At 41.1% G+C, this 22,848-nt stretch overlaps 1 protein-coding gene across 14 annotated transcripts in view; it reads left to right on the plus strand.

The window, feature by feature from the left end:
• The window catches only part of AAK1 (AP2 associated kinase 1), a 254,149-nt gene that overhangs the window by 187,348 nt on the left and 43,953 nt on the right, over positions 1-22,848 (plus strand). For 8 of the 14 annotated variants that reach the window (XM_020985375.2, XM_020985378.2, XM_020985377.2 and 5 more), the window contains 3 exons: positions 3,407-3,639; positions 13,422-13,579; positions 19,940-20,053. In XM_020985375.2, coding sequence (XP_020841034.1) covers positions 3,407-3,639; positions 13,422-13,579; positions 19,940-20,053 — 505 coding nt within the window. The remainder of the gene's footprint in view (positions 1-3,406; positions 3,640-13,421; positions 13,580-19,939; positions 20,054-22,848) is intronic. The other 6 variants (XM_020985376.2, XM_020985382.2, XM_020985388.2 and 3 more) reach the window with 2 other exon arrangements.

Raw genomic sequence — 22,848 nt, forward strand, 5'->3', positions numbered from 1 at the left:
ATGGCACTGGTATACTGTCCAAGTTTCACAGGCATACAACAATGAGGTCAGTACAACGGCTCTGTAGGCCTTCAGTTTGGTAGGCAGCCTAATACCTCATTTCTCCTACACTGATAGTTTTGATGTGATACCTCAGAGCTGTTTTATTTACATTTCTGTAGTCAGCAGTGAGTTAGAGCATTTTTCATATGACTATAAACAGCTTTGATTTCTTCATCTGAAAACTGTGTATTCATATTATTTGACCATTTATCAATTGGAGAATAACTTGTATTTTTGTAAATATAACTTAATTCTCTATATATTTGAGAAATGAGGCCTTTATCAGAGATACTTGCTGTAAGAATTGTTTCCCAGCTTTCTGTTTTCCTTGACCTTGGCTGCATTGATTTTGTTTGTGTAGAACTTTTTAAATTTAATATGATCAAAATTACCCATTTTACATCTCGTAGTGCACTCTGTCTCTTGTTTGGTTATAAATTCTTCCCTTCTCCTTAGATCTGACAGGTAAACTATTCCTTGCTCAAGTAGCTCACATTCTAATGAGGAAGACAATGTGTAAGTAACTAGGTACATACAAGATTGCTATATATTAGACGGACAGTGATGTGAGAAGGGAAGGCATCATACCTGGAGGATCAAAAAAGATTTGTCATAAAGCAGCTGACACAACCATATACACACATAGACAAATATATGTAAATATGCACATACATGCACACACTTGTGCATGCTTGCAAATATCCTGGTAATTTCTCCAGGACTATTCCAATGTAAGAATAAAGAATCTTTGTAGGGGCAGCTAGGTGGCGCAGTGGATAGAGCACCGGCCCTGAAGTCAGGAGAACCTGAGTTCAAATCCAGCCTCAGACCAAATGCGTGACACTTACTAGCTGTGTGACCCTAGGTAAGTCACTTAACCTCAACTGCCTAAAATTTAAAAAAAAAGAATCTTTAATCACAGGGTCATAGATTTAGAACTGGAGGGGACCATAGAGTTCATGTAGTCTAACTTCCTCATTTTACACATAGAGATACTGAGGCCAGAGGATTAAATAACTTGCCCAAGGTCTCACAACTAATAAGCAAGAAATCCAGTATTGTAACCCAGGCCTTCTGATTGCAGAAACAGTGAGTGCTCTATTCGCTGTCCCCAGATAGCCTGGCTTGGTTCACTGAATGTTCTAGCCTTCCCATTTCTTTCAGAGTTTACCTTCTAGAATTGTCAGCTGAGACAGCAAAACCAAAGGTAGGGTATACTGAGATGAGGGCAGCAAGGTGGCACAGTCGATAGAATTTTGGGCCTGGAAACAGGAAGACCTGAGTTCAAATATGGGTTCAGACACTTGCTAGTTGTGTGACCCCATTGTAATTTCCTCATCTGTAAAATGAGCTGGAGTAGGAAATGGCACACCACTCCAGTATCTTTGCCAAGAAAACCCCAAATGGGGTCATGAAGAGTCAGACATGACTGAAACAAGTGAACAACAACAACGTATCAGAACACTTTCTTGGGAGGCACTGAGGGACATAACAAATTTTAGATAAGAGTCACCAGTACAGGATTACATAGTAAGTGCCTTAGGACCAATGTTGATCAAAATAGTAGGTGCTTAATAAATTAATAAGTACATGAATAAATGAATGAATGAATGGGGTGAATGATTATCTTGGCTTTAGGACTATTCAGCCATCTGAATGTTGTCTTTCCTGGTCTCCAGTGACAATTTGACCATTTTTTATGGGGTGGGGAGGGGTAGAGGAAGATGAGCTATGAAATGTGATTTCATCCATATAGGGAACTCCCAAGTGTGGAAAATCCTTCCACTGATGCAGAGCAGCAACTCCTCTGTAACTTATACTCTTAGAGAGTTGCCTGAGACCCTGAGACTTTAAGTGATTGATTCATGGTCACACAGACAGTGTGTGTCAGAAACAGGACTTGAACTCAGTTCTTCCTGACTCAAGACCAGCCTTCTTTCTATTATGCCGTGATGCCTTTTATTTTGACTTAGAAAATAAAAATGGCCAACGTTGTGCGAGTCCCTGTGTTATCAGCCTAGCTATGAGCAATTTCTTTATCTTTTTTCTCCTTTGCATCCTGCTTATTACCCTAGTCCCTTATTCCAATTCCAGCTGAAAGACTGCAGCTAATTAATATAGCACCCTGACCTCCAGTGAAGGAAAGGTTAGAATACTGTGTTTCTTTTCAGAGCCTTCCCTCTCATTTCAGAGAAATCTCATCGAACTTCCCACAGTCTTGTGTGGGAGCCCCATCTTGGAAGCAAAATGTACCTTAAACAAATCGCTTTACCTTACTTTGCCTCAGTTTCTTCCTCTGTAAAGATGATTTTTAAGGTCCTTTCCAGATCTAACATTCTATATTCTTGTTTCCTGGCTATAGTATTCTAATATTTACACACATGTGTACATCTGTTTATGTATATACACACGTATAGTATATTTTTTGACATGCACTTCTTGTCTCCATTAGAATGGAAGCTTCTTGTGAGTAGGGATCATTTCATTCTTTGTACTTATGTGCCACAGGCAGTGCCTGGCACATAATTAGCCCTTAATAAATATTTGTTGATTGACTATTTCATAGTACGTATTTAATTAATGCTATTGGAATGAAACCAAACTTTACTTAACCTTTCTGGGTCTCAGTTTCCCCATTCCTAAAATGGGGTTGAGCTGAACAGTCTCCAAGGGCCCTCCTAACTCAAAATTAAACTCAGCAACTCCACAAACATTTATTACACACATATTCTGTGCAAGGTGATAGGGCTACAAAGAGAAAAACAAGATTCCCTACTTGTGGGGTTATTTGCATGTCTGTGGCTCGAAAGTTTTATTCCATACTTAACCATAATTTCTTATGTTTGAGCCACATTCTGTTGCTCTTCAGTCATGTCCAACTTTTCATGACCTCTTTGGGATTTTCTTGGCAAGGATGGTCCTTCTCCAGCTCATTTTACAGATGAGAAACTGAGGCAAACAGGGTTAAATGACTTGTCCAGGTTCACATAGCTAATAAGAGTCTGAGGTCACATTTGAACTCAAGTCTTCTTGACTCCTGGCTCAGTGCTCTACCTACTGAGCCACCTAGCTGCTGCCTCGCCTGGCACGTAGTAGGTGTTTAAAAAATGCTAGTAGACTGACAAAATGATTGTTCATGTTTACCCTGTAAAGGTTTCCTGAGAAGAGTCACATTCATATGCCATCAACTGTCAGTCTCAGCAGCACATTTGGTATTCTCAGAGCCTACTTAGCCAATCTGGGGCGGAAAGGGGGGAAGGGAGACTTATTGCCTTAAGCTGGCCATTCAAGTCCTTGTGTCAGTTTTCAGTTTTCTTTCTCCTTTTCCTTCCTTCCTTCTCTTCTTCATCTTCACTTTTCCTAGCAGAAACAAGCACCCATAAGACAACAAGCAAAAGCTCAGACCACCCCGCCCCCTGCCATCCAGGGGCAGAAGCTTGGATCTCTCACACCTCCATCATCCCCCAAAGCCCAGCGGGCCGGGCACCGGAGAATCCTCAGTGATGTAACCCACAGCGCCGTTTTTGGAGTTCCTGCCAGCCAGTCGACTCAGCTGCTCCAGGCAGCTGCGGCTGAAGCAAGCCTCAATAAGTCCAAGTACGTGCTTCCTGTCTTCTTTCCATCTTCCTTTCAGCTGTGGGGAGCAGAGATGGGGAATGGAACTGGCAGCCTATTAAAATACACCTTGCACGTTGTATTTCTTCACAAACATCTTGAAGGTATTAAAAAAAAACCTGCCTGAATGTGTATTCTCCAAGCCAATATTGAACCAATTATGAAGTACTCAGTTTATTGAATTTAAGAAATATTAATTCATCATTCATTTTTTCAACAAACATTTATTAAACCCATACTGTATATAGGGTACTACACTGAGAAGAGGCAGTTTTTGGAGGAAACTATGATACCTTGCTGTCATAGACTTTACAATTTATCGGGGGAGATAAGAGATAAACACAAGTACCTCACACAAATTATAGGATAAGAACATTAGAGAGCAGTAGAACAAAGTGCTACATAAGGTCTGAAAAGGAAGATGATTAGTAACCTTAGACTTCATGTCCAAGGTGGTATTTGAGTTCGGCTTTAAAAAATAGAGAGAAATTCAAGAGATGAATCAGAGAAGGAGAGGATGGAAAGCAGCCACAACAAAGAGCATATGGAGGGTTCCTGGGACACAGGGTGATCTAAGTTTGACTGGAGCGTAAAGTACATTGAAAGGAGAATATGCGAACTGAGTGGGTATAGCCAGTAAGTGCTATGAATTCAGAGGGGGGAGAAATCAGAAGGTGATAGGAAGTAATCTGTTGTGCTTGCACAATGAACAAGACCTTCTGGGGTGGGGAAGGGGGGAAACGTGGGGGCTCAAAGTAAAGCACAGTCCCTGTCCTCCTGGGGCTTACAGTTTCTACCCTCAAGGGGCCTACAGTCTAGTACAGACCATCAAAGGCAGAGTATGAAAGTGCAATAAGATAAGGTACAAAGTACTTCATTCAGAGATAAGAGGAGATATTTCTATATGGAGAACCATGGCTGCACATGCACAAAGTTCAGATTTTTTCAGTCACATCTTCATCTAAATCTGAATTAATTTTAGAGTTTTCAGCAGATCATTTAGAAGAAGATCCAGTGGAGCAGAGCTAGAGAGCTTGATGTGCGTGTGATTTCCTCTCCTTTCCTCCTTCTTCCCCTCCATGTATATGTGCTGTGATAAAGTCGTTAAAGGCACTCCTCCTCATAAGAGGCCTTCTTGGCCTTTTAGGCTGAGGCTTGCTTGTCTTGTCGATGGAATCTCTTGACCTGGGGGACAACATCAAGGTATGCTTGTTTGACCCATGTCTCTCCAAGTCAATAAGAGATTAGAGCCAGCCCTATTGCCACTCCAGTTCGAATAGCTCTTTTATGATGAGCTACTGACCAACTATAAAGACTAAGTTGGCGAGCTAGAATAAGAAGATCAGGGTCTAAATGCACTTTGTCTAGAAGCAGCGGATAAAATGCCCGTGACTCCTATAGAAATGTTGTTTAATTGTTTAAGTCGTGTCCAACTCTTTGTGACCCCATTTGGGTTTTCTTGGCAAGGATCCTGGAGTGGTTTGCCATTTCCTTCTCCAGCTCATCTTACAGATGAGAAACTGAGGCAAACAGGGTTAAGTGACTTGCCCAAGATCACACAGCTAGTGTGTGTCTGAGGCCAGCTTTGAACTCATGAAGATGAATTTTTCTGATTACAAGCCCAGTGCTCAATCCACTGCACCATCTAGCTTCCCCTAGAAATAAGGGCAGGGGAAAGTACCATCTTAAAGTTCCCTAAGGCTCACAGAATCATAGGATCTCAGAAATGGAAGGACCTCAGAAGTCATCTTTTCTAACACATACCAACCCAACCAAATATCCCCTCAACTGTATCAATGCCTAATGGTCATTCAGTTGCTGCTTGAAAATTTGGGGACCCCCAATCTTCCAAAGGCAGACCATTTTACTTTTCGCAGCTGTTAACTGTTGGGGAATGTTTTCTTATATATCAGGTTTAAATATGATTCTCTACAAGTTCCACTTCGTTGTTCCTAGGTGTGGTATCTGGGGCCGAGCAGAACTGATGCCTGTTCTGATCTCTTTTTTAAATGACAGCCCCTCAACTACTTGAAGACAGCTATCCTTTTTCCTGCCTCAGTCATCTCTTCAAGTTAAATATCTTCAGTTCCCTATTTTATGGAATGGTCTCCAGGCTCGTAGCCTGAGTTATTGTACAGGGCCCGATGCAGTGGTCTTCTGCTTTCCAGGAGAGCTTAGGAGAGCATGGACAGCCAACCCATTTCAGACCTTCAGGAGGCCAATGATAATTAACTCCCTGCTTATATGTCTCCGTGATCACTTCCAGGAATGGTCTGTGTATCATTCTAGGTAGTTTACATTTTATTAAGGTCTAACACTGAGGCAGCTAAGTGGCATAATGGATAGAGTGCTGGTCCTGGAGTCAGGAAGACCTGAGTTCAGTTCTGGCCTTGGATACTTACTAGATGTGTGACCCTGGGCAAGTCACTTAACCCTGGTTGCCTCAGTTTCCTTATCTGCAAAATAAGGATAATAATAGCATGTACCTTTCAGAGTTGTTGTGATGATCAAATGAGATAATAATTGTAAGGTGCACAGCGTCTGGCACACAGTAGGTGCTATATAAATGTTAGTTATTATTATTAACGTTGACATGGCGGGATGAAATGTGGGAGCTGGAAAGAACCTTGGATAAAAACTATAGTTGACTTGGAAAGGGCTGTTTTAGGTGACCAAATGGATGGATTTATTACAGAGAATTTTGCAATAGGGGGTAGGGATTGCCACTTATTTCGGTGGAATGAGAAATAACAGCTGAGGTGTTTTTGGAAAATATGTGTTATGCTTTCAACAAGACTGGGAATATTAAGTTGTTTGAAGGTGGATCTTGACCTGAAGAACAGCAAATAATACGAATCGGGATATATAATCAGAAAAGAAATGAGAAGACATCTGTATAGCTAAAAAAAGTTGTCAGAGGAATAGTCATGCCACCTCTGGTGGTGGGTGGGTGGGGTTCCAGCAGAGGGAACAAAATAATGAACTGCTTTGGTCAATGTACCACTATGGCTAGGATGAGATGCTGGCCTGGAATAACAGGAATTTTCTTATGAAATCAAGAGATTATGGATGAAGGGTGTGTCCCTGATGTATCCCCATCTTCATCACATGTCTTAGAGACTTGCACATACACATCAAACTTCCTAGTGAAAGCCAGCGTCACCTATGCAAAGTCATAGTTGACTGATTAGATAGCTTTAGAAATCCCTCTGTGGCTCATGGCAGAAAAATCAAGCTCCATCATGTATTAAGATTGTAGCAGAGACACCCACATGGAAGCACATGGAAGATCCCTGAGAGACAGGCCCCCTTCCTTCCGGGGTGGAAGCTGCCTTTGTGAGCAGAGTTGTATCTGGGTCTATATGCCATATTTTTCCTTTTGTCTGATATGGTTGATATTGCCCAGCCATGGCTTGGTCATTATAATGCCCTCAATCCACAGGAGTGCTTTTGGAGGCTGATTCTTCTGCACCTTCAATCTTTGGTTTCCAGCATGGAACATCAGTATGTTTATTCTGCCATCTGAGGTCACAGGGTAATTGAAATTAACTGGGCAGAAAAAACAACACCTACCCTACCCCTAAGTCTGCCATTGGTTCATTTTTAGATTAACTGTGGATGTTTGAAATTCCTAAGTTTCAGTGGCACAATGATCAGGTGCTGTGTGCCTTCCAGGGGATGACACTCAACCTCAGAGGGCACCCAGATGGCAACTCCACTCACCCAGATCACATAGTTCTATTCAGCTGATGAGGCTTTCTGGGAATAATAGGCACTGAGAACAGAGCAGATTCCAGGGTCATCCTGAGGAAAGATGTCTCCATTTGTCAAGTTAATGCATCTGCTTTCACCACAAAGAGCTAGTTGGTGAGGGTGGCAGTGTGCCAGCAGATGAGCAGAGGGAACTTTTATTCGGTTTGTGGAAAATGTCTTCTCTGCCTGAGGAAGAAATTAGGCTAGATTTCCATTGGGATAGTGAGCAGCACTTTCAGAGATCCCAAGCCCATTGCTGCCACAAAATCCCATTTTTAAAAACACAAGGCTGATGTTGTGCTTTGGCTATGGATGCTAAGAATCAAAGTTGAAGGGGCCCAAGGGGTACTAGAAAGAGACATGGTTGAGGCTGGGGGGCAGAGGGATATTAATCACTTTTAGTACATTACTAGCAATGATTTACAAAGAAATGTAAATGTAATCAGAGAGCTAGATGACTAGGAAAGAAGATCAACCAGTTTTGCATAAAGAGCGAGAAGAGATAGATGGACAATCATTTCTACCTGTGAAATGCTAAAAGACAGAGAAGAAGTCCTTGAGGGCATCGGGTAGCTTCTTTATTATAGTTTTCAGGAGAGGCATGAACAAGAACTGGAAAGAATGAGGTGAGGAAGGGTCCAATCTGCACAAATGGAGAATAAACACAGAGGTATAATAATGTATTTCTCAAAATATTAGTCATTCTGCAACTCGGGGTCATTAACAGGTCAATAGGGAAGGGTGAGTTGACAGGAATGGCCACTGGTGAAGTACTGGCAATGCTCACTGAAGCCCAAGAACCACTGTAGATCCTTCAGGGTTATCAGAGACTCAGATAAGAATGGCACCTGTCTGTCAGAAGTACCCTTCAGTCTTTAATGGTCTGTGAAGTGTCTAAGGATGTCTACCACGTCGTCCCCTTAACAAGGACACTTTTCTACCTTGATGGCATTACTGCAGGGGTAGGTGTGTTTGTGCGTGTGCGGGCCTATGTGCACTGGTGTCTTGAGAGTGGACAAAAATGTGTGGTGGCTATCACTACTCCACAGACACTCCCCAAAGCACTGATGAAGCAGGGAAAGGGGTAAGAATGTTTCTGAGGACCATGGATCCAAACTGTCCTGGCTCTTTGTGGCAGACAGTTTTCCATTTGTCTCCCTTTCCAAAGAAGATCCAGTAGGAGGGCCAACCAGCCCAGCTGGTCCAGATGGTACAGAGTTGATGGCACATAGTGATGATGTTGAGAGACCAGGGATTAGTCCTCCATTAGAATGCTCTGTATTTCTGAATGAAGAGCACTGGATCTCAGGTAGAGAAGATAGAATCCTTTCTGAGGATGTAGCCTGGAATTCATGGTGACTGACTTCTGGGTTCATCAGGGAATATAAGCAATCTGCCAGGAGCTGGGTCTTCAATACACAATTTATTCATTTATTAAAATAATAATAGCTGGCATTTATATAGGGCTTTATGATTTGCAAAGTACTTTATATATGTAATAGTAATGATGGTTGCTAGAATTTACATAGTGCTTTAAGGTTTACACAGTGCTTTACATTGATTATTTTATTTTATCCCTACAACAGTCCTGGGAGGTGGGTGCTATTATTACCCTGTGACATATAAAAAGTTTGAGAGACATAATTTCTGGGTAATTAATCATTTTATTAATTATGCTAGTGGATAGTTAATAAAAGGGGTTAGTGGCACTCTTGAATGCCAAAGACCCCTCATGGAACTCACTGAAAGCTTATATGCCCTTGGAAGAGCGGGTATTTCTGAGGGTGACAATCAACTCTGATTGGTTAACAATTGAGAAGAATGAATATTATAATGAGACCACTCCCAGACCACCCCCTGCCTTGGGCAATCTAGACTAAGAATCCAACCCCCACCCAAGACTGTGTAGAACACAATGGGCTTCCCCACTTGGGTCCCTCTGAACTAGACTGATGAGAAAGTTAATCCAATCTCATTATCAGCAATGTACTTCTGATGCTGGCTTGACACATTAGGGAATGAGGAGATAGGAAGGGAAAAAACCATGAATCTCTCCACAGTAAATGGTTATTGAATAATCATTTCTCTCAATCCTCATTTTACAGATGAAGAAACTAAAGCTAAGCATTAAGTGACTTACCCAAGGTCACACAGCTAATGTATGGCACTAGCTTGAGGCAGGATTGAAAATTAGGTCTTACTGACTCTTAAGTTCATACCTCTGTCCCTTGAGCTACCTAACTGCTTTTCTATCTCATTTGCTTATTTGATCAATAAGCATTCATTAAGGTATTTATTATGTGCTAGGCACAAAGGCATAAAAATTAAACTGTCCCTGCTCCTTAAAGAATCTATGTTTTAATGGAGTTAATCAATACAATATTGGGAGTGGCATAGGAACAAGGCATTTGAAGGCTTCTCTACACTCTTAGTGTTTCTAGGGGCCTCTAGTTTAGCATGAAGTGAGAATGACTTCATGTAGTCCCTGCCCTCAAGGAGTTCAGTCTAATAGAGGAGACTATGTGGAAATAACTATGTATAAATAAGTTATGTATATATAGAATAAATTAGAATTAATCAATCATTGGAAGGCATTAAGTGTTAAGGGGGATCAGGAAAGGTTTCTCATGAGACATAGGGTTTTATCTGGGACTTGAAGGAAGCCAGGGGTCAAAGATGAGGAGAGAGTAGTATGGGCACAGACAACAGTCAGTGAATTTAGAGCCTTTCCTTTGGAGCCTTCTCCCACCAGGGGGACAACTCTGGCCTTTGTAGGCATTTAACCCTTTCTGAACCCAGTTAAGGTCCATAAAGTTTCTAGAAACCCCAGAATTTGAGAGTGACTTCCTAGAGTTTCCTAGAGCTGAGAAGCTCTAAACCAACTGGAAGAACTAGGTACCTGACTTTCCATGCTCTAAAGAGTAAAGACTGAATGGAAGGTGGTTCTACTACCAAAAATTCCTTTACCAGAGAATCCAGTCATTTCCTCTTCTACCCTTTGGCAGGGCAGCTGGGCAGGTAATGACAAAGCTGGACACAAGACAAATGTACCATCAACATGAGCTGGAATCAGGACCACCACATCTGTGTGGGTTCCTCAGAGTTGGCCTGGGATTTCCCGTGAAGCTCAAATACATAGAATAGGTGGGTCAGGCCAACGGCAGAATGTATGTAGTCTTCCATCTTACGTCAGTCCTTGATGAGGGCCTCAGGTTTCTGGACTGCTGTGATACTGATGAGTTCATCACAGATGGGCTTTTGCACCTGCTTACAAACCTGATCCAAAAGTGCTATTTCAGTCCAGGCTGAACCCTGGCTCAGCACCCAGAAAGTATGTGACAGTCTCCCTTCCCCTACCAGAGCTGCCTCATAGACTAGTTGATGGTAGCTACCCAAAGGAGGGACACGTCAAAAGGCCTTTTGACTGCCTGGTTCAAGATGAACAGAAATCCAAATTTCAACTCGGTTGAGAAACTTGTTGTGGTACAAAATTATGACCTCAGTACAACCTGAAAATTTACCTTGGTTGGTGGAGGGCAGCTGAAGGTGGGGGAGAACACTCCAATTACTTTGGAAACCAACCATTCTTTTGTTTTTAGCATGGCCACCACCAACACCTGCTATAGGAGCACTGGGGGCCCCCCAGTTCTGTGCTCACAGGTAGAGAACAAAGCAAATGGTCAAATCTAAAGCAGATGGGAAGTCTCTGGAGTCCCAAGGAGATATTGGGCAGCAGAGGTAGGGGTAACCAAGAGACTACTCCCAGTAGGACAGCTGTGGGAAGAATCAGCCTTGGAAAATATTAATGTTGGGACAAAACTTTAAATATTATTTCCTGGGGCATCTAGGTGGCTCAGTGGATAGAGCACTGGCCCAGAAGTCAGGAGGACCTGAATTCAAATCCGGCCTCAGACCAAACGCTTGACACTTGACACTTACTATCTGTGCAACCCTGGGAAAGTCACTTAACACCAATTGTCTAAAAAAATATGTTATTTAGTCTAAACTCCTTCATTTTTCATTTCCCCCAGAGAGGGAAAGGGACTTACTAAGGTGACCTAGCTACCACATAGCTATTGATAGAACCAGGAGCCAACCCTAGTCTGCTGAATACAAGTCCCAATGGCTTTTCCCTACACTGCTCCATCTCTCAACTCTAAGACTCTGGACTGAAAATTATAGTGAGGAGAGGCAAAGCCCAAACGCCTGGGAGGCCAGGATTCAAGCAGGCAATTGAGTGAAGAGGCCAGAAAAGCCAACTCCAATTCATGCCACATGAATAGATCATAGAAATAGTAGACAAGGACCAGTTGGTTTTACTTGGTGTATATTCTGTTTCTGGAACATGGCCTCTCTGCGTGGTTATCCATAGTTCTTATTGATGTATATACACAAGGGACAGGGAATCCTAACAAAACATAGTGTGAACTAGCCCAAGATCTTGTGGGCTACCAAGATCCTGGCTGGGGTTTGGGAGGGAGCTGGGTTGGAAGGGAAGATCAGAGATTCAAAATTTGTGCAGAGGTTTATTTTAAGCTATTTGAGAGTAGAGGCTGTTTGGTTTTTGTCTTAGTATCCCCAGCAAGATCTAAATGGAAGGGAAACATTTTACAAAATGAAAAACCTTGAGAAACTAAACCAGATTTTTTTGGTGAAAAATTTTTATGTTTTGAATAGTGGTAGTAGGGATGGGAGAGGATAGGGTAGGAACTGATTTCAAGAGAGGATCATAGGATCTATCACAGGAAGGGGCACAATCCCTCCATTTTACAGATGAAATAGTAGAAAGTCTGAATTACTTGCCCAAAATCACACAGTAAAACTGGCCTACTTACTGTTAACACAGTGAACACACCAGCTCCTGTTTCTGTACTTTTGCACTGGCTGTGTCCCATTCCATGCTTTGGAATGCTCTGCGTTCTTCACCTTCATCTCTTACTTTCCCTAGCTTCCTTCAAGACTCAGCTCAAATCCCACCTTCTGAAGAAAGCCTTTCCTGGTCCTTCCAATTACTAGTGCCTTCCCTCTCAGATGACCTTCTATATACACCATATATACCTCATACCTATTTAGTTATTTGCATGTTGTCTTCCCCATTAAAATGTGAGCTCCTGGAGGGTAGGGCTTGTTTTTGCCTTTCTTTATTATCTAGCATTTAGCGCAGCGCTCAAGGACTGACTGATTGACACAGATAATTAACAGACAGAGCCAAGATTCAAACCTAAAGCAGCCCAAGGAATGTAGTTTCATTCTGAAGTTAGGAGGAAAGATGGTGAGACTGGGTGATTTCTAAGGTACCTTTCACTCTCTCCCCTTTCCAATCCAGGCATCGCACTGCTGCCAAGTCAATATTCCTAAAGCACAGGTCTGATCACATCCCTCCCTTGGTCAGGAAGTTCCATCGGTTTCTTCTTGCCTCTGTTTAACATGCAAAGCCCTTCACAGTCTGGCTTCTACTGATCTTTACAGATTGATTATGCCTTATTCCCCTTTATGCACACCCTGCTGTAGTAGCCAAGTTAATCTACTTTGCTGTTCCTTACATATAACATTCCATCTCTGATCTCTCTGCCTTTTTCCAGACTCCCCTCCCCATTTTCCTCTTCCCAAAACTCCCTGCCCCTCCCCCAAAAGAAAAAACCTGCCTGGAACATTCTGCCTTCTTACCATCTCTTCCTGGAAGTCCTAGCACCCTTCGGGGCTCAGCTGAAGTGGTTACCTCCTCCAAGAGTCCTTTCTTGATTCCCACATTGCCTAGTTACCATTTATTCATTTTGTGTTTAGCCTATTACTTATCCGTGAAGCTGAACCTCCCAATAGAATGTAAGCTCTTCGAGGGTGGGGACTCTCATTTTCCTATTTGTATCACCAGTGTCTAGTACAGTACCTGAGCCGTAGCATGTGTTTAAAAATGTTTATTGATGAATCTATCAATCTGAATCTTAAAACGCTATAATCTTCTTGTTCAACTTTTACTCACAACTTTTGTTTCATGGGGTGGGGACTTTTAGGTCCGCATCCACCACTCCATCGGGTTCTCCCCGGACCTCTCAGCAAAACGTTTACAACCCTTCGGAAGGCTCCACTTGGAATCCCTTTGATGATGACAATTTCTCCAAACTCACAGCAGAGGAGCTACTGAACAAGGACTTTGCAAAACTTGGTGATGGTGAGTGGCAAATGCCAATTCTCCATGCTGGCAAACATACCACAATGAAAAGGAGCCAGGTAATACCTGCTCCCAGAGCTTTTTTGCCTAAGTAGATGCACATCTGTGGGCCTTTATTTCCCTTGCCAAGAAATTTTTGGATGTAAAAACTTTTAAAGTTTGGGGACAGAAAGTATTTTTACCTAGTACACTAAATTCACATTGTCCTCAAGAAATTCTAATAACCTATGCTATTCTGGCAAGGGGGCAGAGAGAGAAGTTAGGAAGAGAACTTCAAGAAGCATCATAGTATGGTAAAAACAACACTGATTCTGGATTCGGAGGACCTGGGTTCAAATTCCACCTCTACTTACTACTTTTGTGATTTTGGGGCAATTCATTTAAACCTCAATTTACTCAACTGTAAAATGGGGGGTGATAATAATAGCAGCCACCTCCCAGGATTATTGGTAGGACCAAATGAAAGAGCATCCATACAGCACTTAGCACAATTCCTTGTGCACAGTAAGCACTTAATACATGCTTGTCTCCTTCCTTTCCAGTAAGTAGAGGAGCTACAAAATGAACCCAGGTCTCTTGACTCAGCACCATTGATGGGTTTCCACAGCACCTTCATAATAGCAACAATAATCACAAAAACAATAATAAATCTCATTTCTAAAGAGCCTTAAAGTTTATAAAGCTGTTCTTTACCCCGTAATAGTCCTGTGAAGTAGGCTGTTTGCTCTCTCAGTCAGGCTGAGGGACTTCTGACTATTATCAGTGCACGCACCTCTCACAGCCTGTTTGCCTTCCCACACCCTGACCTACCTGTTCTGTAAGTCACAGGATCTAGGATCACTTGGATGGATGCACCTGAGTACAGATGGGAAATACCCTTGATATTGTGTCAGTCTTTTTGGTTCTTTTCCATGTCCTCCAAAGTGAATCCATCCAGGGCATTTGGAGGCCTTTCTTTAAGGTCCATGTGTACCAGAGTAAAACTCAGGCTACCCATCTCTAATCTCTCACCTTCAATATATCTCCAGCTCATCTCCTTTTCCATTTTTTTCCATTATATTTGTTAGATGATATAACTACACCATTTTGGTGACTGATTACCTTCTTCTTCTTCTCTATTTACCTATTATCTCCTTCATTATAATGTAAGCTCCCTGGAGGGCAGGGATTTTTTTTTAAACTTTCTTTGTAGCCCTAAGACAGGGAGTGAATAGAGTGCCAAGTCTGATGTCAAAAAGATTCATCTTCCTGAGTTTAAAGCTAGTCTCAGATACTTTGGGCAAGTCACTTAATACTGTTTGCCTCAGTTTCTTCATCTGTAAAATGAGCTGGAAAAGAAAATGGCAAACTACTCCAGTATCTTTGCCAAGAAAACACGAAATTGAGGTCATAAAGAATCAGACAGGACTGAAAAAGGACTGAACAACAATAATAAGCCCTAGGGCTTGGTGCTGTGCCTGGCAGATAGTAAGAACTTGATATTTGTTGAACGACTGGCGCTAATCCATCCTCAACTCAATTGACAGTGATTTTCCTAGTAAATTCGGTGGCTTCCTGGTACCTTCAGGGTCAGACATAAACTCAGCTCTGTTTGGCATTTAAAACTTTCATAACCTGGCCTCTTCTTACCTTTTCAGTCTTTCTACCTTCCACATATTCTGCCTTTCACACATTCCTCTTTGCATCTGCCCCTCCCAGGATGAGCTCTAATCTCATCACCGTTCTGCCTACTCAAGCTTTGATTGACACCACTTCCCTCAGCCTCCTCATGCCTCTGATTGGAAGTATGGAGTATGGAGTACCAAACTCCTCCCAACGCCTTCCTTTATAGAGGGCAGAAGATGAACTTTTGGGCTCGTTCCACTGTTTCTGCTTTCTGTCTGATTTCAACTCCACAGAACAAGTTACCTTCTGGTGTCCCATTTCTATCTCCTCCCTATCCTCCCACTCCCCTTACCTTTCTTGCTTCCTTTTGTGTATTCTTCCCCCCCACACACCCCAATTAGATTATAAATTCCTTGAGGGTGGGGACTATCTTTTTTTGTATTCCTAGTGCTTAGCCTGGTGCCTGGTAGTAGTAGGCACTCAATTAATGTTTATTTGGATTGCATTGGATACTCCAGTTTTGCTTTACTGGCCTACTTGTCGTTCTTTGAACATGACACTCTTGCTCCCATCTCCATACTTTTGCATTGGCTGTCCCCCATGCCTGCAATGCTCTTCCTCCTCACTTCCACCTCTTAGTTTTCCTTGCTTCATTAAATGCTCAGTTCAAATCCCATCTTCTTTAGTAGACCTTTCTTGGTTGCCTTCAATTGATAGTTCCTTTCTCTTTGAGCTTACCTTTTTCTATATACTCTGTGTACGTCTTATATAAACATAGTTATTTACATGTCATCTGCTCTTTGGAATGAGAGGTCCTGGAAAACAAAGATGTATGTGTACTGCACCATTGTTGAGATGTTGGGTTGTATTGTTTTTTTTCCATTGGTGGGGAGAAATATCCAGAATAAATAAAAAGAAACTGGAGCAGTGCATGGTAATCTTCCATCCTAAGTAACTGCTATTCCTGAAGCTGCTTTTAAATTGTTCGACTCTTCTATGTAAAATAAATAATTTGGAATTAGATTAGAAAGACCCAATACTGAAGAGCTCACTTCATGTCCTCTTATGTTGATTGTCTTCAGTGCAGGAAAGATTGTTTACTTACTGTATACACATGCAGCACTGTAATCTCTCTACTCCATTGAAGTTATTATATTTTACAAGGTAATATTGTTAGAATTTCTCATTGTTAGAATTTCATACCTGAAAAGTGGAAAAGGTAGCTTGCTGTTATATCTATGCATCTTTGGGGGTTTGAAGGAGGGATTTTATTCTTTTGATGGTGTAAAGAGGAACTGTTTTTTAAAACCTAAGTTGGAAACTTTGCAACTATGTATAAAACTTTTGGGGTTTGTTTTTGGTTTTTAGCAACAAAGCATCATGGGCTGAGAATGCACTGAAAGAAAAAAAAAAGAATGAAAGGTCCTTGAGGACAGGGATCCTGTTTTTGCTTTTCTTTGTATTCTCAGCACCATGCCTTAAATACAATAAGTGCTTAATAAATGCTTGTTGACTTGACTAGACATGCCATAACCTATTTAGACCCACCCACTGTGCCATCATCTCTCCTTTACTCCTAGTGTGACCTGCAATTTAGATTCTTCAGGAGATTGTGCTATTTTTCTATCTGTAGCTATATAGACCATCAGGAAAAGACTGATGTTAAAAAAAAAATTCAAATGTCAATGAGGAGCTTATAATCGTTGAAAACGCTATATAATTTCTCATTGCAAGCCAGCCTGTCTTTTCCTCTTCTTTGATTTTATTACTTAATTCTTTGTCCATGTACATTGCTTAACACAGATTCCATCAGTACATATATTCAATGGATTTATAGCCCGACTGAATGTCATCGTACAGACAATGGACATTCTTCATCCATTTACTTTTGTTCTATGTACATTACTGGCCTGATGTCTTTTGATAGTCTAAAATGTCATCATCTTTTGGAAATCCTTTATTCCTTTTAAATAAGTACAGGAACCAGTCTCCCATGGCAGGGGCTGACATGTTTGACAAGCACACAATCTTCTCCCTTTAACCCCTGACAATACTGATAATTAGAGAAACTTTGAATGAAGTTCTCTATGATTGAAGATATCGAGGAATTTTATATGGTTTTTAACATATTGTGGGAGACACATTGGTGGAGAACCTTTATGTCTTGCTACCAAGTCACATTTCACCTCTGAAGCTTACATACTTAATATCTACGTGATCTGGATCTGGGTTCAAATCCCTTTTTTGGCGCTTAGTGTCTCTGTGGACTTGGACAAGTTACTTAACCTCTTTTGGCCTCAGTTTCTTTATCTGTAAAATGAAGAAATTAGAGGTCACCTCCAGCTTTAGTTCTATGATCTCTTTATCCTAAGAAATGCTTTTTATAATAAATAACCATGCAGGAACTTGTCTTCACAGTTTTAATTCAATGGTGGGACTGAATATCTGCTCTACATAGAAAATCATTTGTAAAAGACTTTTTATTTCCATCTCAAATTTTCATCAAGAATGCCCTCAAATAGTTAGGTCATACTCATGAGAGTACAGACAAGAGAAGATAGGTATATGGATGGGTAGTTTATGATGTCTTCTCAGTTGCCATTTTTTTATATTAAAGGGTGAGCAATAATAACATCTATAATTGTTTCTTTTAGAAGGGTAGAAATGACAGAGAGACAGATTTAGGATTGATTTAAAGAAAAACATCCTAACAACTGAAGCTATGCAGTAGATTTACCTGCTGCCTCTGGAGGTGACAGGTTCCCTCTCACTGGAGAGCTTCCGGGAAAAGCTGGATAGCCACTTCTTGGGAATGTTGTAGAGGATTCTTGTCTAGATATGAGTTGCACTAGAGGGCCTCTGATGTCCTTTCTAGCTTTTTAATTATGTAATTCTGAGGAGTCTATATCAGTAACCATTTGTTTGCCATCAGTTCATTGTGTGTGTGTGTGTGTGTGTGCATACACACATGTGCATGTATGTGTGTTTGTGCATGTGCACATGTATGATATTGTTTGCTGATGTTTGCCATGTAAAACACCTTTTGTCTCTTTTCTTGAGTAAAGTATGTACTGCTGTAAGGCTTCCAAGTAGCCTACAAATCTTTGGCTTCTTTCATTTCATAATTCTCAACTCAGTTTCCCAATATATTTTTCATCTTCTTACCCTATGCCCACCTTTTCACTAAAGTCACTGAGTACTGAGGTGTAGGTTGTCTTGTTTCGGAGGATCTCGTGAAGTTCGCAGTACACTTTCCTCTAACAGTCTGCTACAACAAGTGGTCATATAAAGGGCCATAGTTATCTTTGTGGTGGTCTTTTTGCTCATGCTTATCATAAGAACATTGATGCAAGATGATCAAGTGTCCCATGAAATTATGTTTCTTGTTGCCTTTGGGCATCTAGTGAAACCAACTCCTCTATTTGTCCCTCCAAGGAGACCCTATGGGTCATCATTGTATCACATGTCTTACAGTTTCACTTATAGAACACAATGTTCATATGGTCCACTTTTTCTAAAGGTATACCAGCTCACTAGTAGATGGACAAAAACTATGCACATAAGAGTACCAACAGTTTAGTTGAGATTGACAGATATTCTAAAAATTGTGTATCTATCCTCCACTTCCTTTTCTCACTGCTCTACCATATCACCTCAGATATAAAAGGGGGTCCCATAGGACTGAAGTCCCTTTTGTATATTTTCTTGTGGGTTGCCATGGCCAAGGAAGTCATTGCCTAGTGAATTGCCTAGGTTGCTATGGACAGTGAGCCTCTTCTTCCTTCACCAAGTTGGTGCTTAAATACCAAAGAGTCTATGATTGGGTCTATACTTAGTGCATTTCTAGTTTGGTAGAATGTTTCAGACTCTGTTCCTTGGGAATAACCTTCAAGAGCCTAATGTCATCTCCTTGCCCAAATGAGGCATAAGAGTTGGACTTTGTCAATCTTCTATGTCCTCCTATCCATTCTCATTTATTGTTTCTAGTACACGGTGGGGACAGCTAGGTGGTGCAGTAGATAAAGCACTAGGCTTGGAATCAGAAAGACTCATCTTCTTAAGTTCAAATCCAGTCTCAGACAGTTACCGTGAGACCCTAGGCAAGTCATTTAACCCTGCTTGCCTCAGTTTCTCATCTGTACAATGTGCTGAAGAAGGAAATAGCAAACCACTCAGGTATCTTTGCCAATAAAACCCCAAATATGGTCACAAAGAATCAGACATAACTAAAATTACTAAACAACAACAGCAGTATAAAACGGGCTGCGAATTCAAGAGTTCTTCATGTAAAATAGAAAATACGCTCTGGATGAGAACCTGGTGCTTTTTCCAGTGTACAAATAACAACAGTAACTTGTGTGTATGTGTCTCTTAAAGTGATTGCTATGTATCCATGTATGTCTTAACAGTGCTGTGAGTTAGATAGAACAAATATTGTACTCATTTATGGACGAGGAAACAGGCTTAGCAATTGAAACTGAAATTCAAGTTACCTGACTTTTGCTACATGGACTTTGATAGAAACATAAATAGGGTATATGTATTATTTTGCCTGTTCAGAGACTTTTTTGCCCCTTGCTTCTGACTTCTGAGCTGTAGTCCTCAAACTTGAGGTTGCCAGATGAGTGAGGTGTTATTGCAACATCAGAGAATCAAACAGAAACATGATTCTGGCCCCGCAGATCTAGAAGGTTGGATGTGTATACATACTCAGAGCCACATTCCCATTAAGAGTTGTATGTTTTACTACTCTAGGCAAACCTGAAAAACTTGGTGGTTCAGCAGAGAGTTTGATCCCAGGCTTTCACCCAGGGCCAGTCACTACTCAAGCAGATGCTTTTGGCTCCTCCTCCTTTTCTACTGGAACTGGTAAGGATGATTAATGCTTAAAGAAAAAGTAATCCCATCTTTGATATCATATACGTTGCTTGCCAGCAAGCCCTCTGCCTTTATGGTGACATGTTTCTGAACACAAGCTATATATGGTGGAAAAGAGGTGGTCAGGAATCACTAGAGAACTTGTAAGTAAGTAGTAAAGAGGTAGATTCGTTGAGTGAATGTGTTGCATACGTGGATTGATGGGTGAATGTTTCAAAGGACTAGATGGCTGGGTATGGTGGCACAAGCCTGTAATTCCAGTGACCAGGGAGGCTGAGGCTGGTGGCTCTCTCGGTCTATGGAATTCTTAGCTGATTGAGTGTCTGAACGAATTAATATGGTGAGCCCTCAGGAGTTTGGGAACCATCAAGTTTCCTAAAAAGAAGCAAACCAAACCAAACAAAGCAAATCGAAGCTCCCATGTGGATCAGTAATGGGAATCGGTAAGTCAGTAGTCCCTGAACTTCTAGCCTCAGCAAGATGGGGAGACCCAGCCTTTTTTGTTTTCCCTAAGGATATACTAGAAACATAAATAGGGCATATGGGTGAATGTGTTGCTATTTAAAGGAACAAGGTGACGCAACAATACAAACAGGTGTTCTCTTCCAATGCATATACTTTCTCTGTCCTGGGCTGAGACGTAAACAGATATTTTTGGTCTTTGTTGGCACAAAATGTCTAACATGTTGACAAAAGGAATTTTTCCTCCCTAAGGAAGGTTCACCGTATTGAGTTGATCACTTGCTTTCTCTTAATGTCTCTGGAATGAATTTAAGAACCCTGAGTGTTAGACTCTACTCCTTCATGTCTAGAATCTATGCATTGAATCTAGCTTCCTGCGCTTGTTCTCAGACTTTGCTTCTTAGAGACTGTGTCCTCATCTGGTCAGTCACCAGCTGATATCCTCCCTACCCACTTTCTGCTTGAAATGGAGGTGAAGTGTGGGGAAGAGTGAGTGAGTAGGGGTATCTTCTAGCTATGATCCCCCCCACACACACTTCTTTCCCTTTTATGGAATATCCTCCCTTCCTTTCTCCCAAACTCCTGCCAGTCAATCCTAGTGCTTCAGCTGACAAGCATAGTAGCTTTTTGCCATAAAAAAATGTTGGGGACGCTTCTGTTCTAGAGCAGGCTTAGAACAGGATTAGGGTGTTTGAGCTGGCTGATAACTTCGAAAATGGGCAGATAGATATTTTCACTAAATAAATGTCTTCTTCAAAATTCAAAGAGAATTAAAGGCAATTTAAAGACTAGAAGCTTAAGCTTCTTAACACTAATGGAATTTAGAATAAATACCTTTTTTTCTTAGTATACTAAGGTACTTGTATATTGACTCTTTACTTCACTCCAGCCTTAGGTGCGCTTGCAACTCACTTTATTTAAAAATGAAAGAGTAAAATTGGTCTCCTAGCACTATTACATTTCCTGCTTCCACAGTCTATGCCTTTACTTCTGTATATTCTTTCCTCACTGCCACCTCTTTAAATCCCCAGGCTTCTTTTAAGACTTGGTTTAGGGGCAGCTGGGTGGCACAGTGGATAGAGCTCCAGCCTTGGAGTCAGGAGGACCTGAGTTCAAATCTGGCTTTACACACTTGACACTAGCTGTGTGACCCTGGACAAGTGACTTAACCCTGATTAACTCACAAAAAACAAAAGACTCAGTTTAGATGCCATCTCCTACATGAAGCCTTTCTTGATTCTCCTCCCCCTTGCCAGTTAGTATTCTCTCCCTCTTTAAATTTATCTTTGTAACTTGGTAGAGCTCTTGTATTTACATTTCTGTATATACGTTGTTGTTCTCCAGTAGAACATAAGTTCTTTGAGAACAATTTTGGTTTTGTATCTCTGATGCTTAATATGCTGCCTTGCTCATTAAGTAGGCACTTAAGTGTTGACTTGAGCTGAATCAGATTGAATTAAATTGAAGAGCAAACTGGTTCAAAGAGTACTAATTAAAATAAAAACTAAGAGGGGAGAACTGTTCTAAGAGAAAATGAGTAGAGGCATCTCATGGTATCATCAACAAATATTTTTTGATGCCTGACTACTAGGTACAGGGGTACTTGGGGTGGGATGTGGGGAGATATAAAGGGACAAAAGACAGTTCTGCCTTTGAGATGACATGCTTTCATGGGATCCCATTCATTGATTTTTTTTTCTGCCAGGAAAAAAAGGTAGCAAAATATGTTTCACAAACCTAAAATATGAGAAGTCAAACCTAACCAAGGCTAAGCAACAAGATTTTTCTAGTTATTGACAAAAGGCCACAGTCATATTTTTTCCCTCCAAATTTCTCATTCATTTAATTCTGCTGAGTAGAAATGATTATCCATGTGTTCATTTAGATATGATTTTTGAAGTCTTATTTTATTTTTATATTTTTGAAATTTTTTATTTCTCTGCACTTGCTTCAAGGGCTGTGCATGAAATTCTGAAGAAACCCCAGAATCTCTAGAGCTGTACATTGGCCAAAAACTCTTGGCTTTATCAGAGGCCAACATGTTATTTGAGGGGCGTAGAAAGTATTGGTCCTATGGCTCTCCTTTTCTTACCCAAGAAACATCTCAGAATACAGATTTCAAAGACTGACTTCAGAAGAGCAGGAGAAAGGTCAACTCAGTTCTTTTTTTCTCTTCATTTAGTGCATCTTCAGGCCCTCATTTCTTGTATTTGACCATTACAGAAACACCAAAAATCCAAGATTTCAAAACAATCTGCTATGGAGTCATTAAATGGTTGAACCCAGAATCTATCCCAGGTGGTTTTTTTTCTTTTTAAATTTAA

The sequence above is a fragment of the Phascolarctos cinereus genome, unplaced genomic scaffold, assembly GCF_003287225.1.
Source record: "Phascolarctos cinereus isolate Bilbo 61053 unplaced genomic scaffold, phaCin_HiC Scaffold_2;HRSCAF=192, whole genome shotgun sequence".
Lineage (NCBI taxonomy): Eukaryota > Metazoa > Chordata > Mammalia > Diprotodontia > Phascolarctidae > Phascolarctos > Phascolarctos cinereus.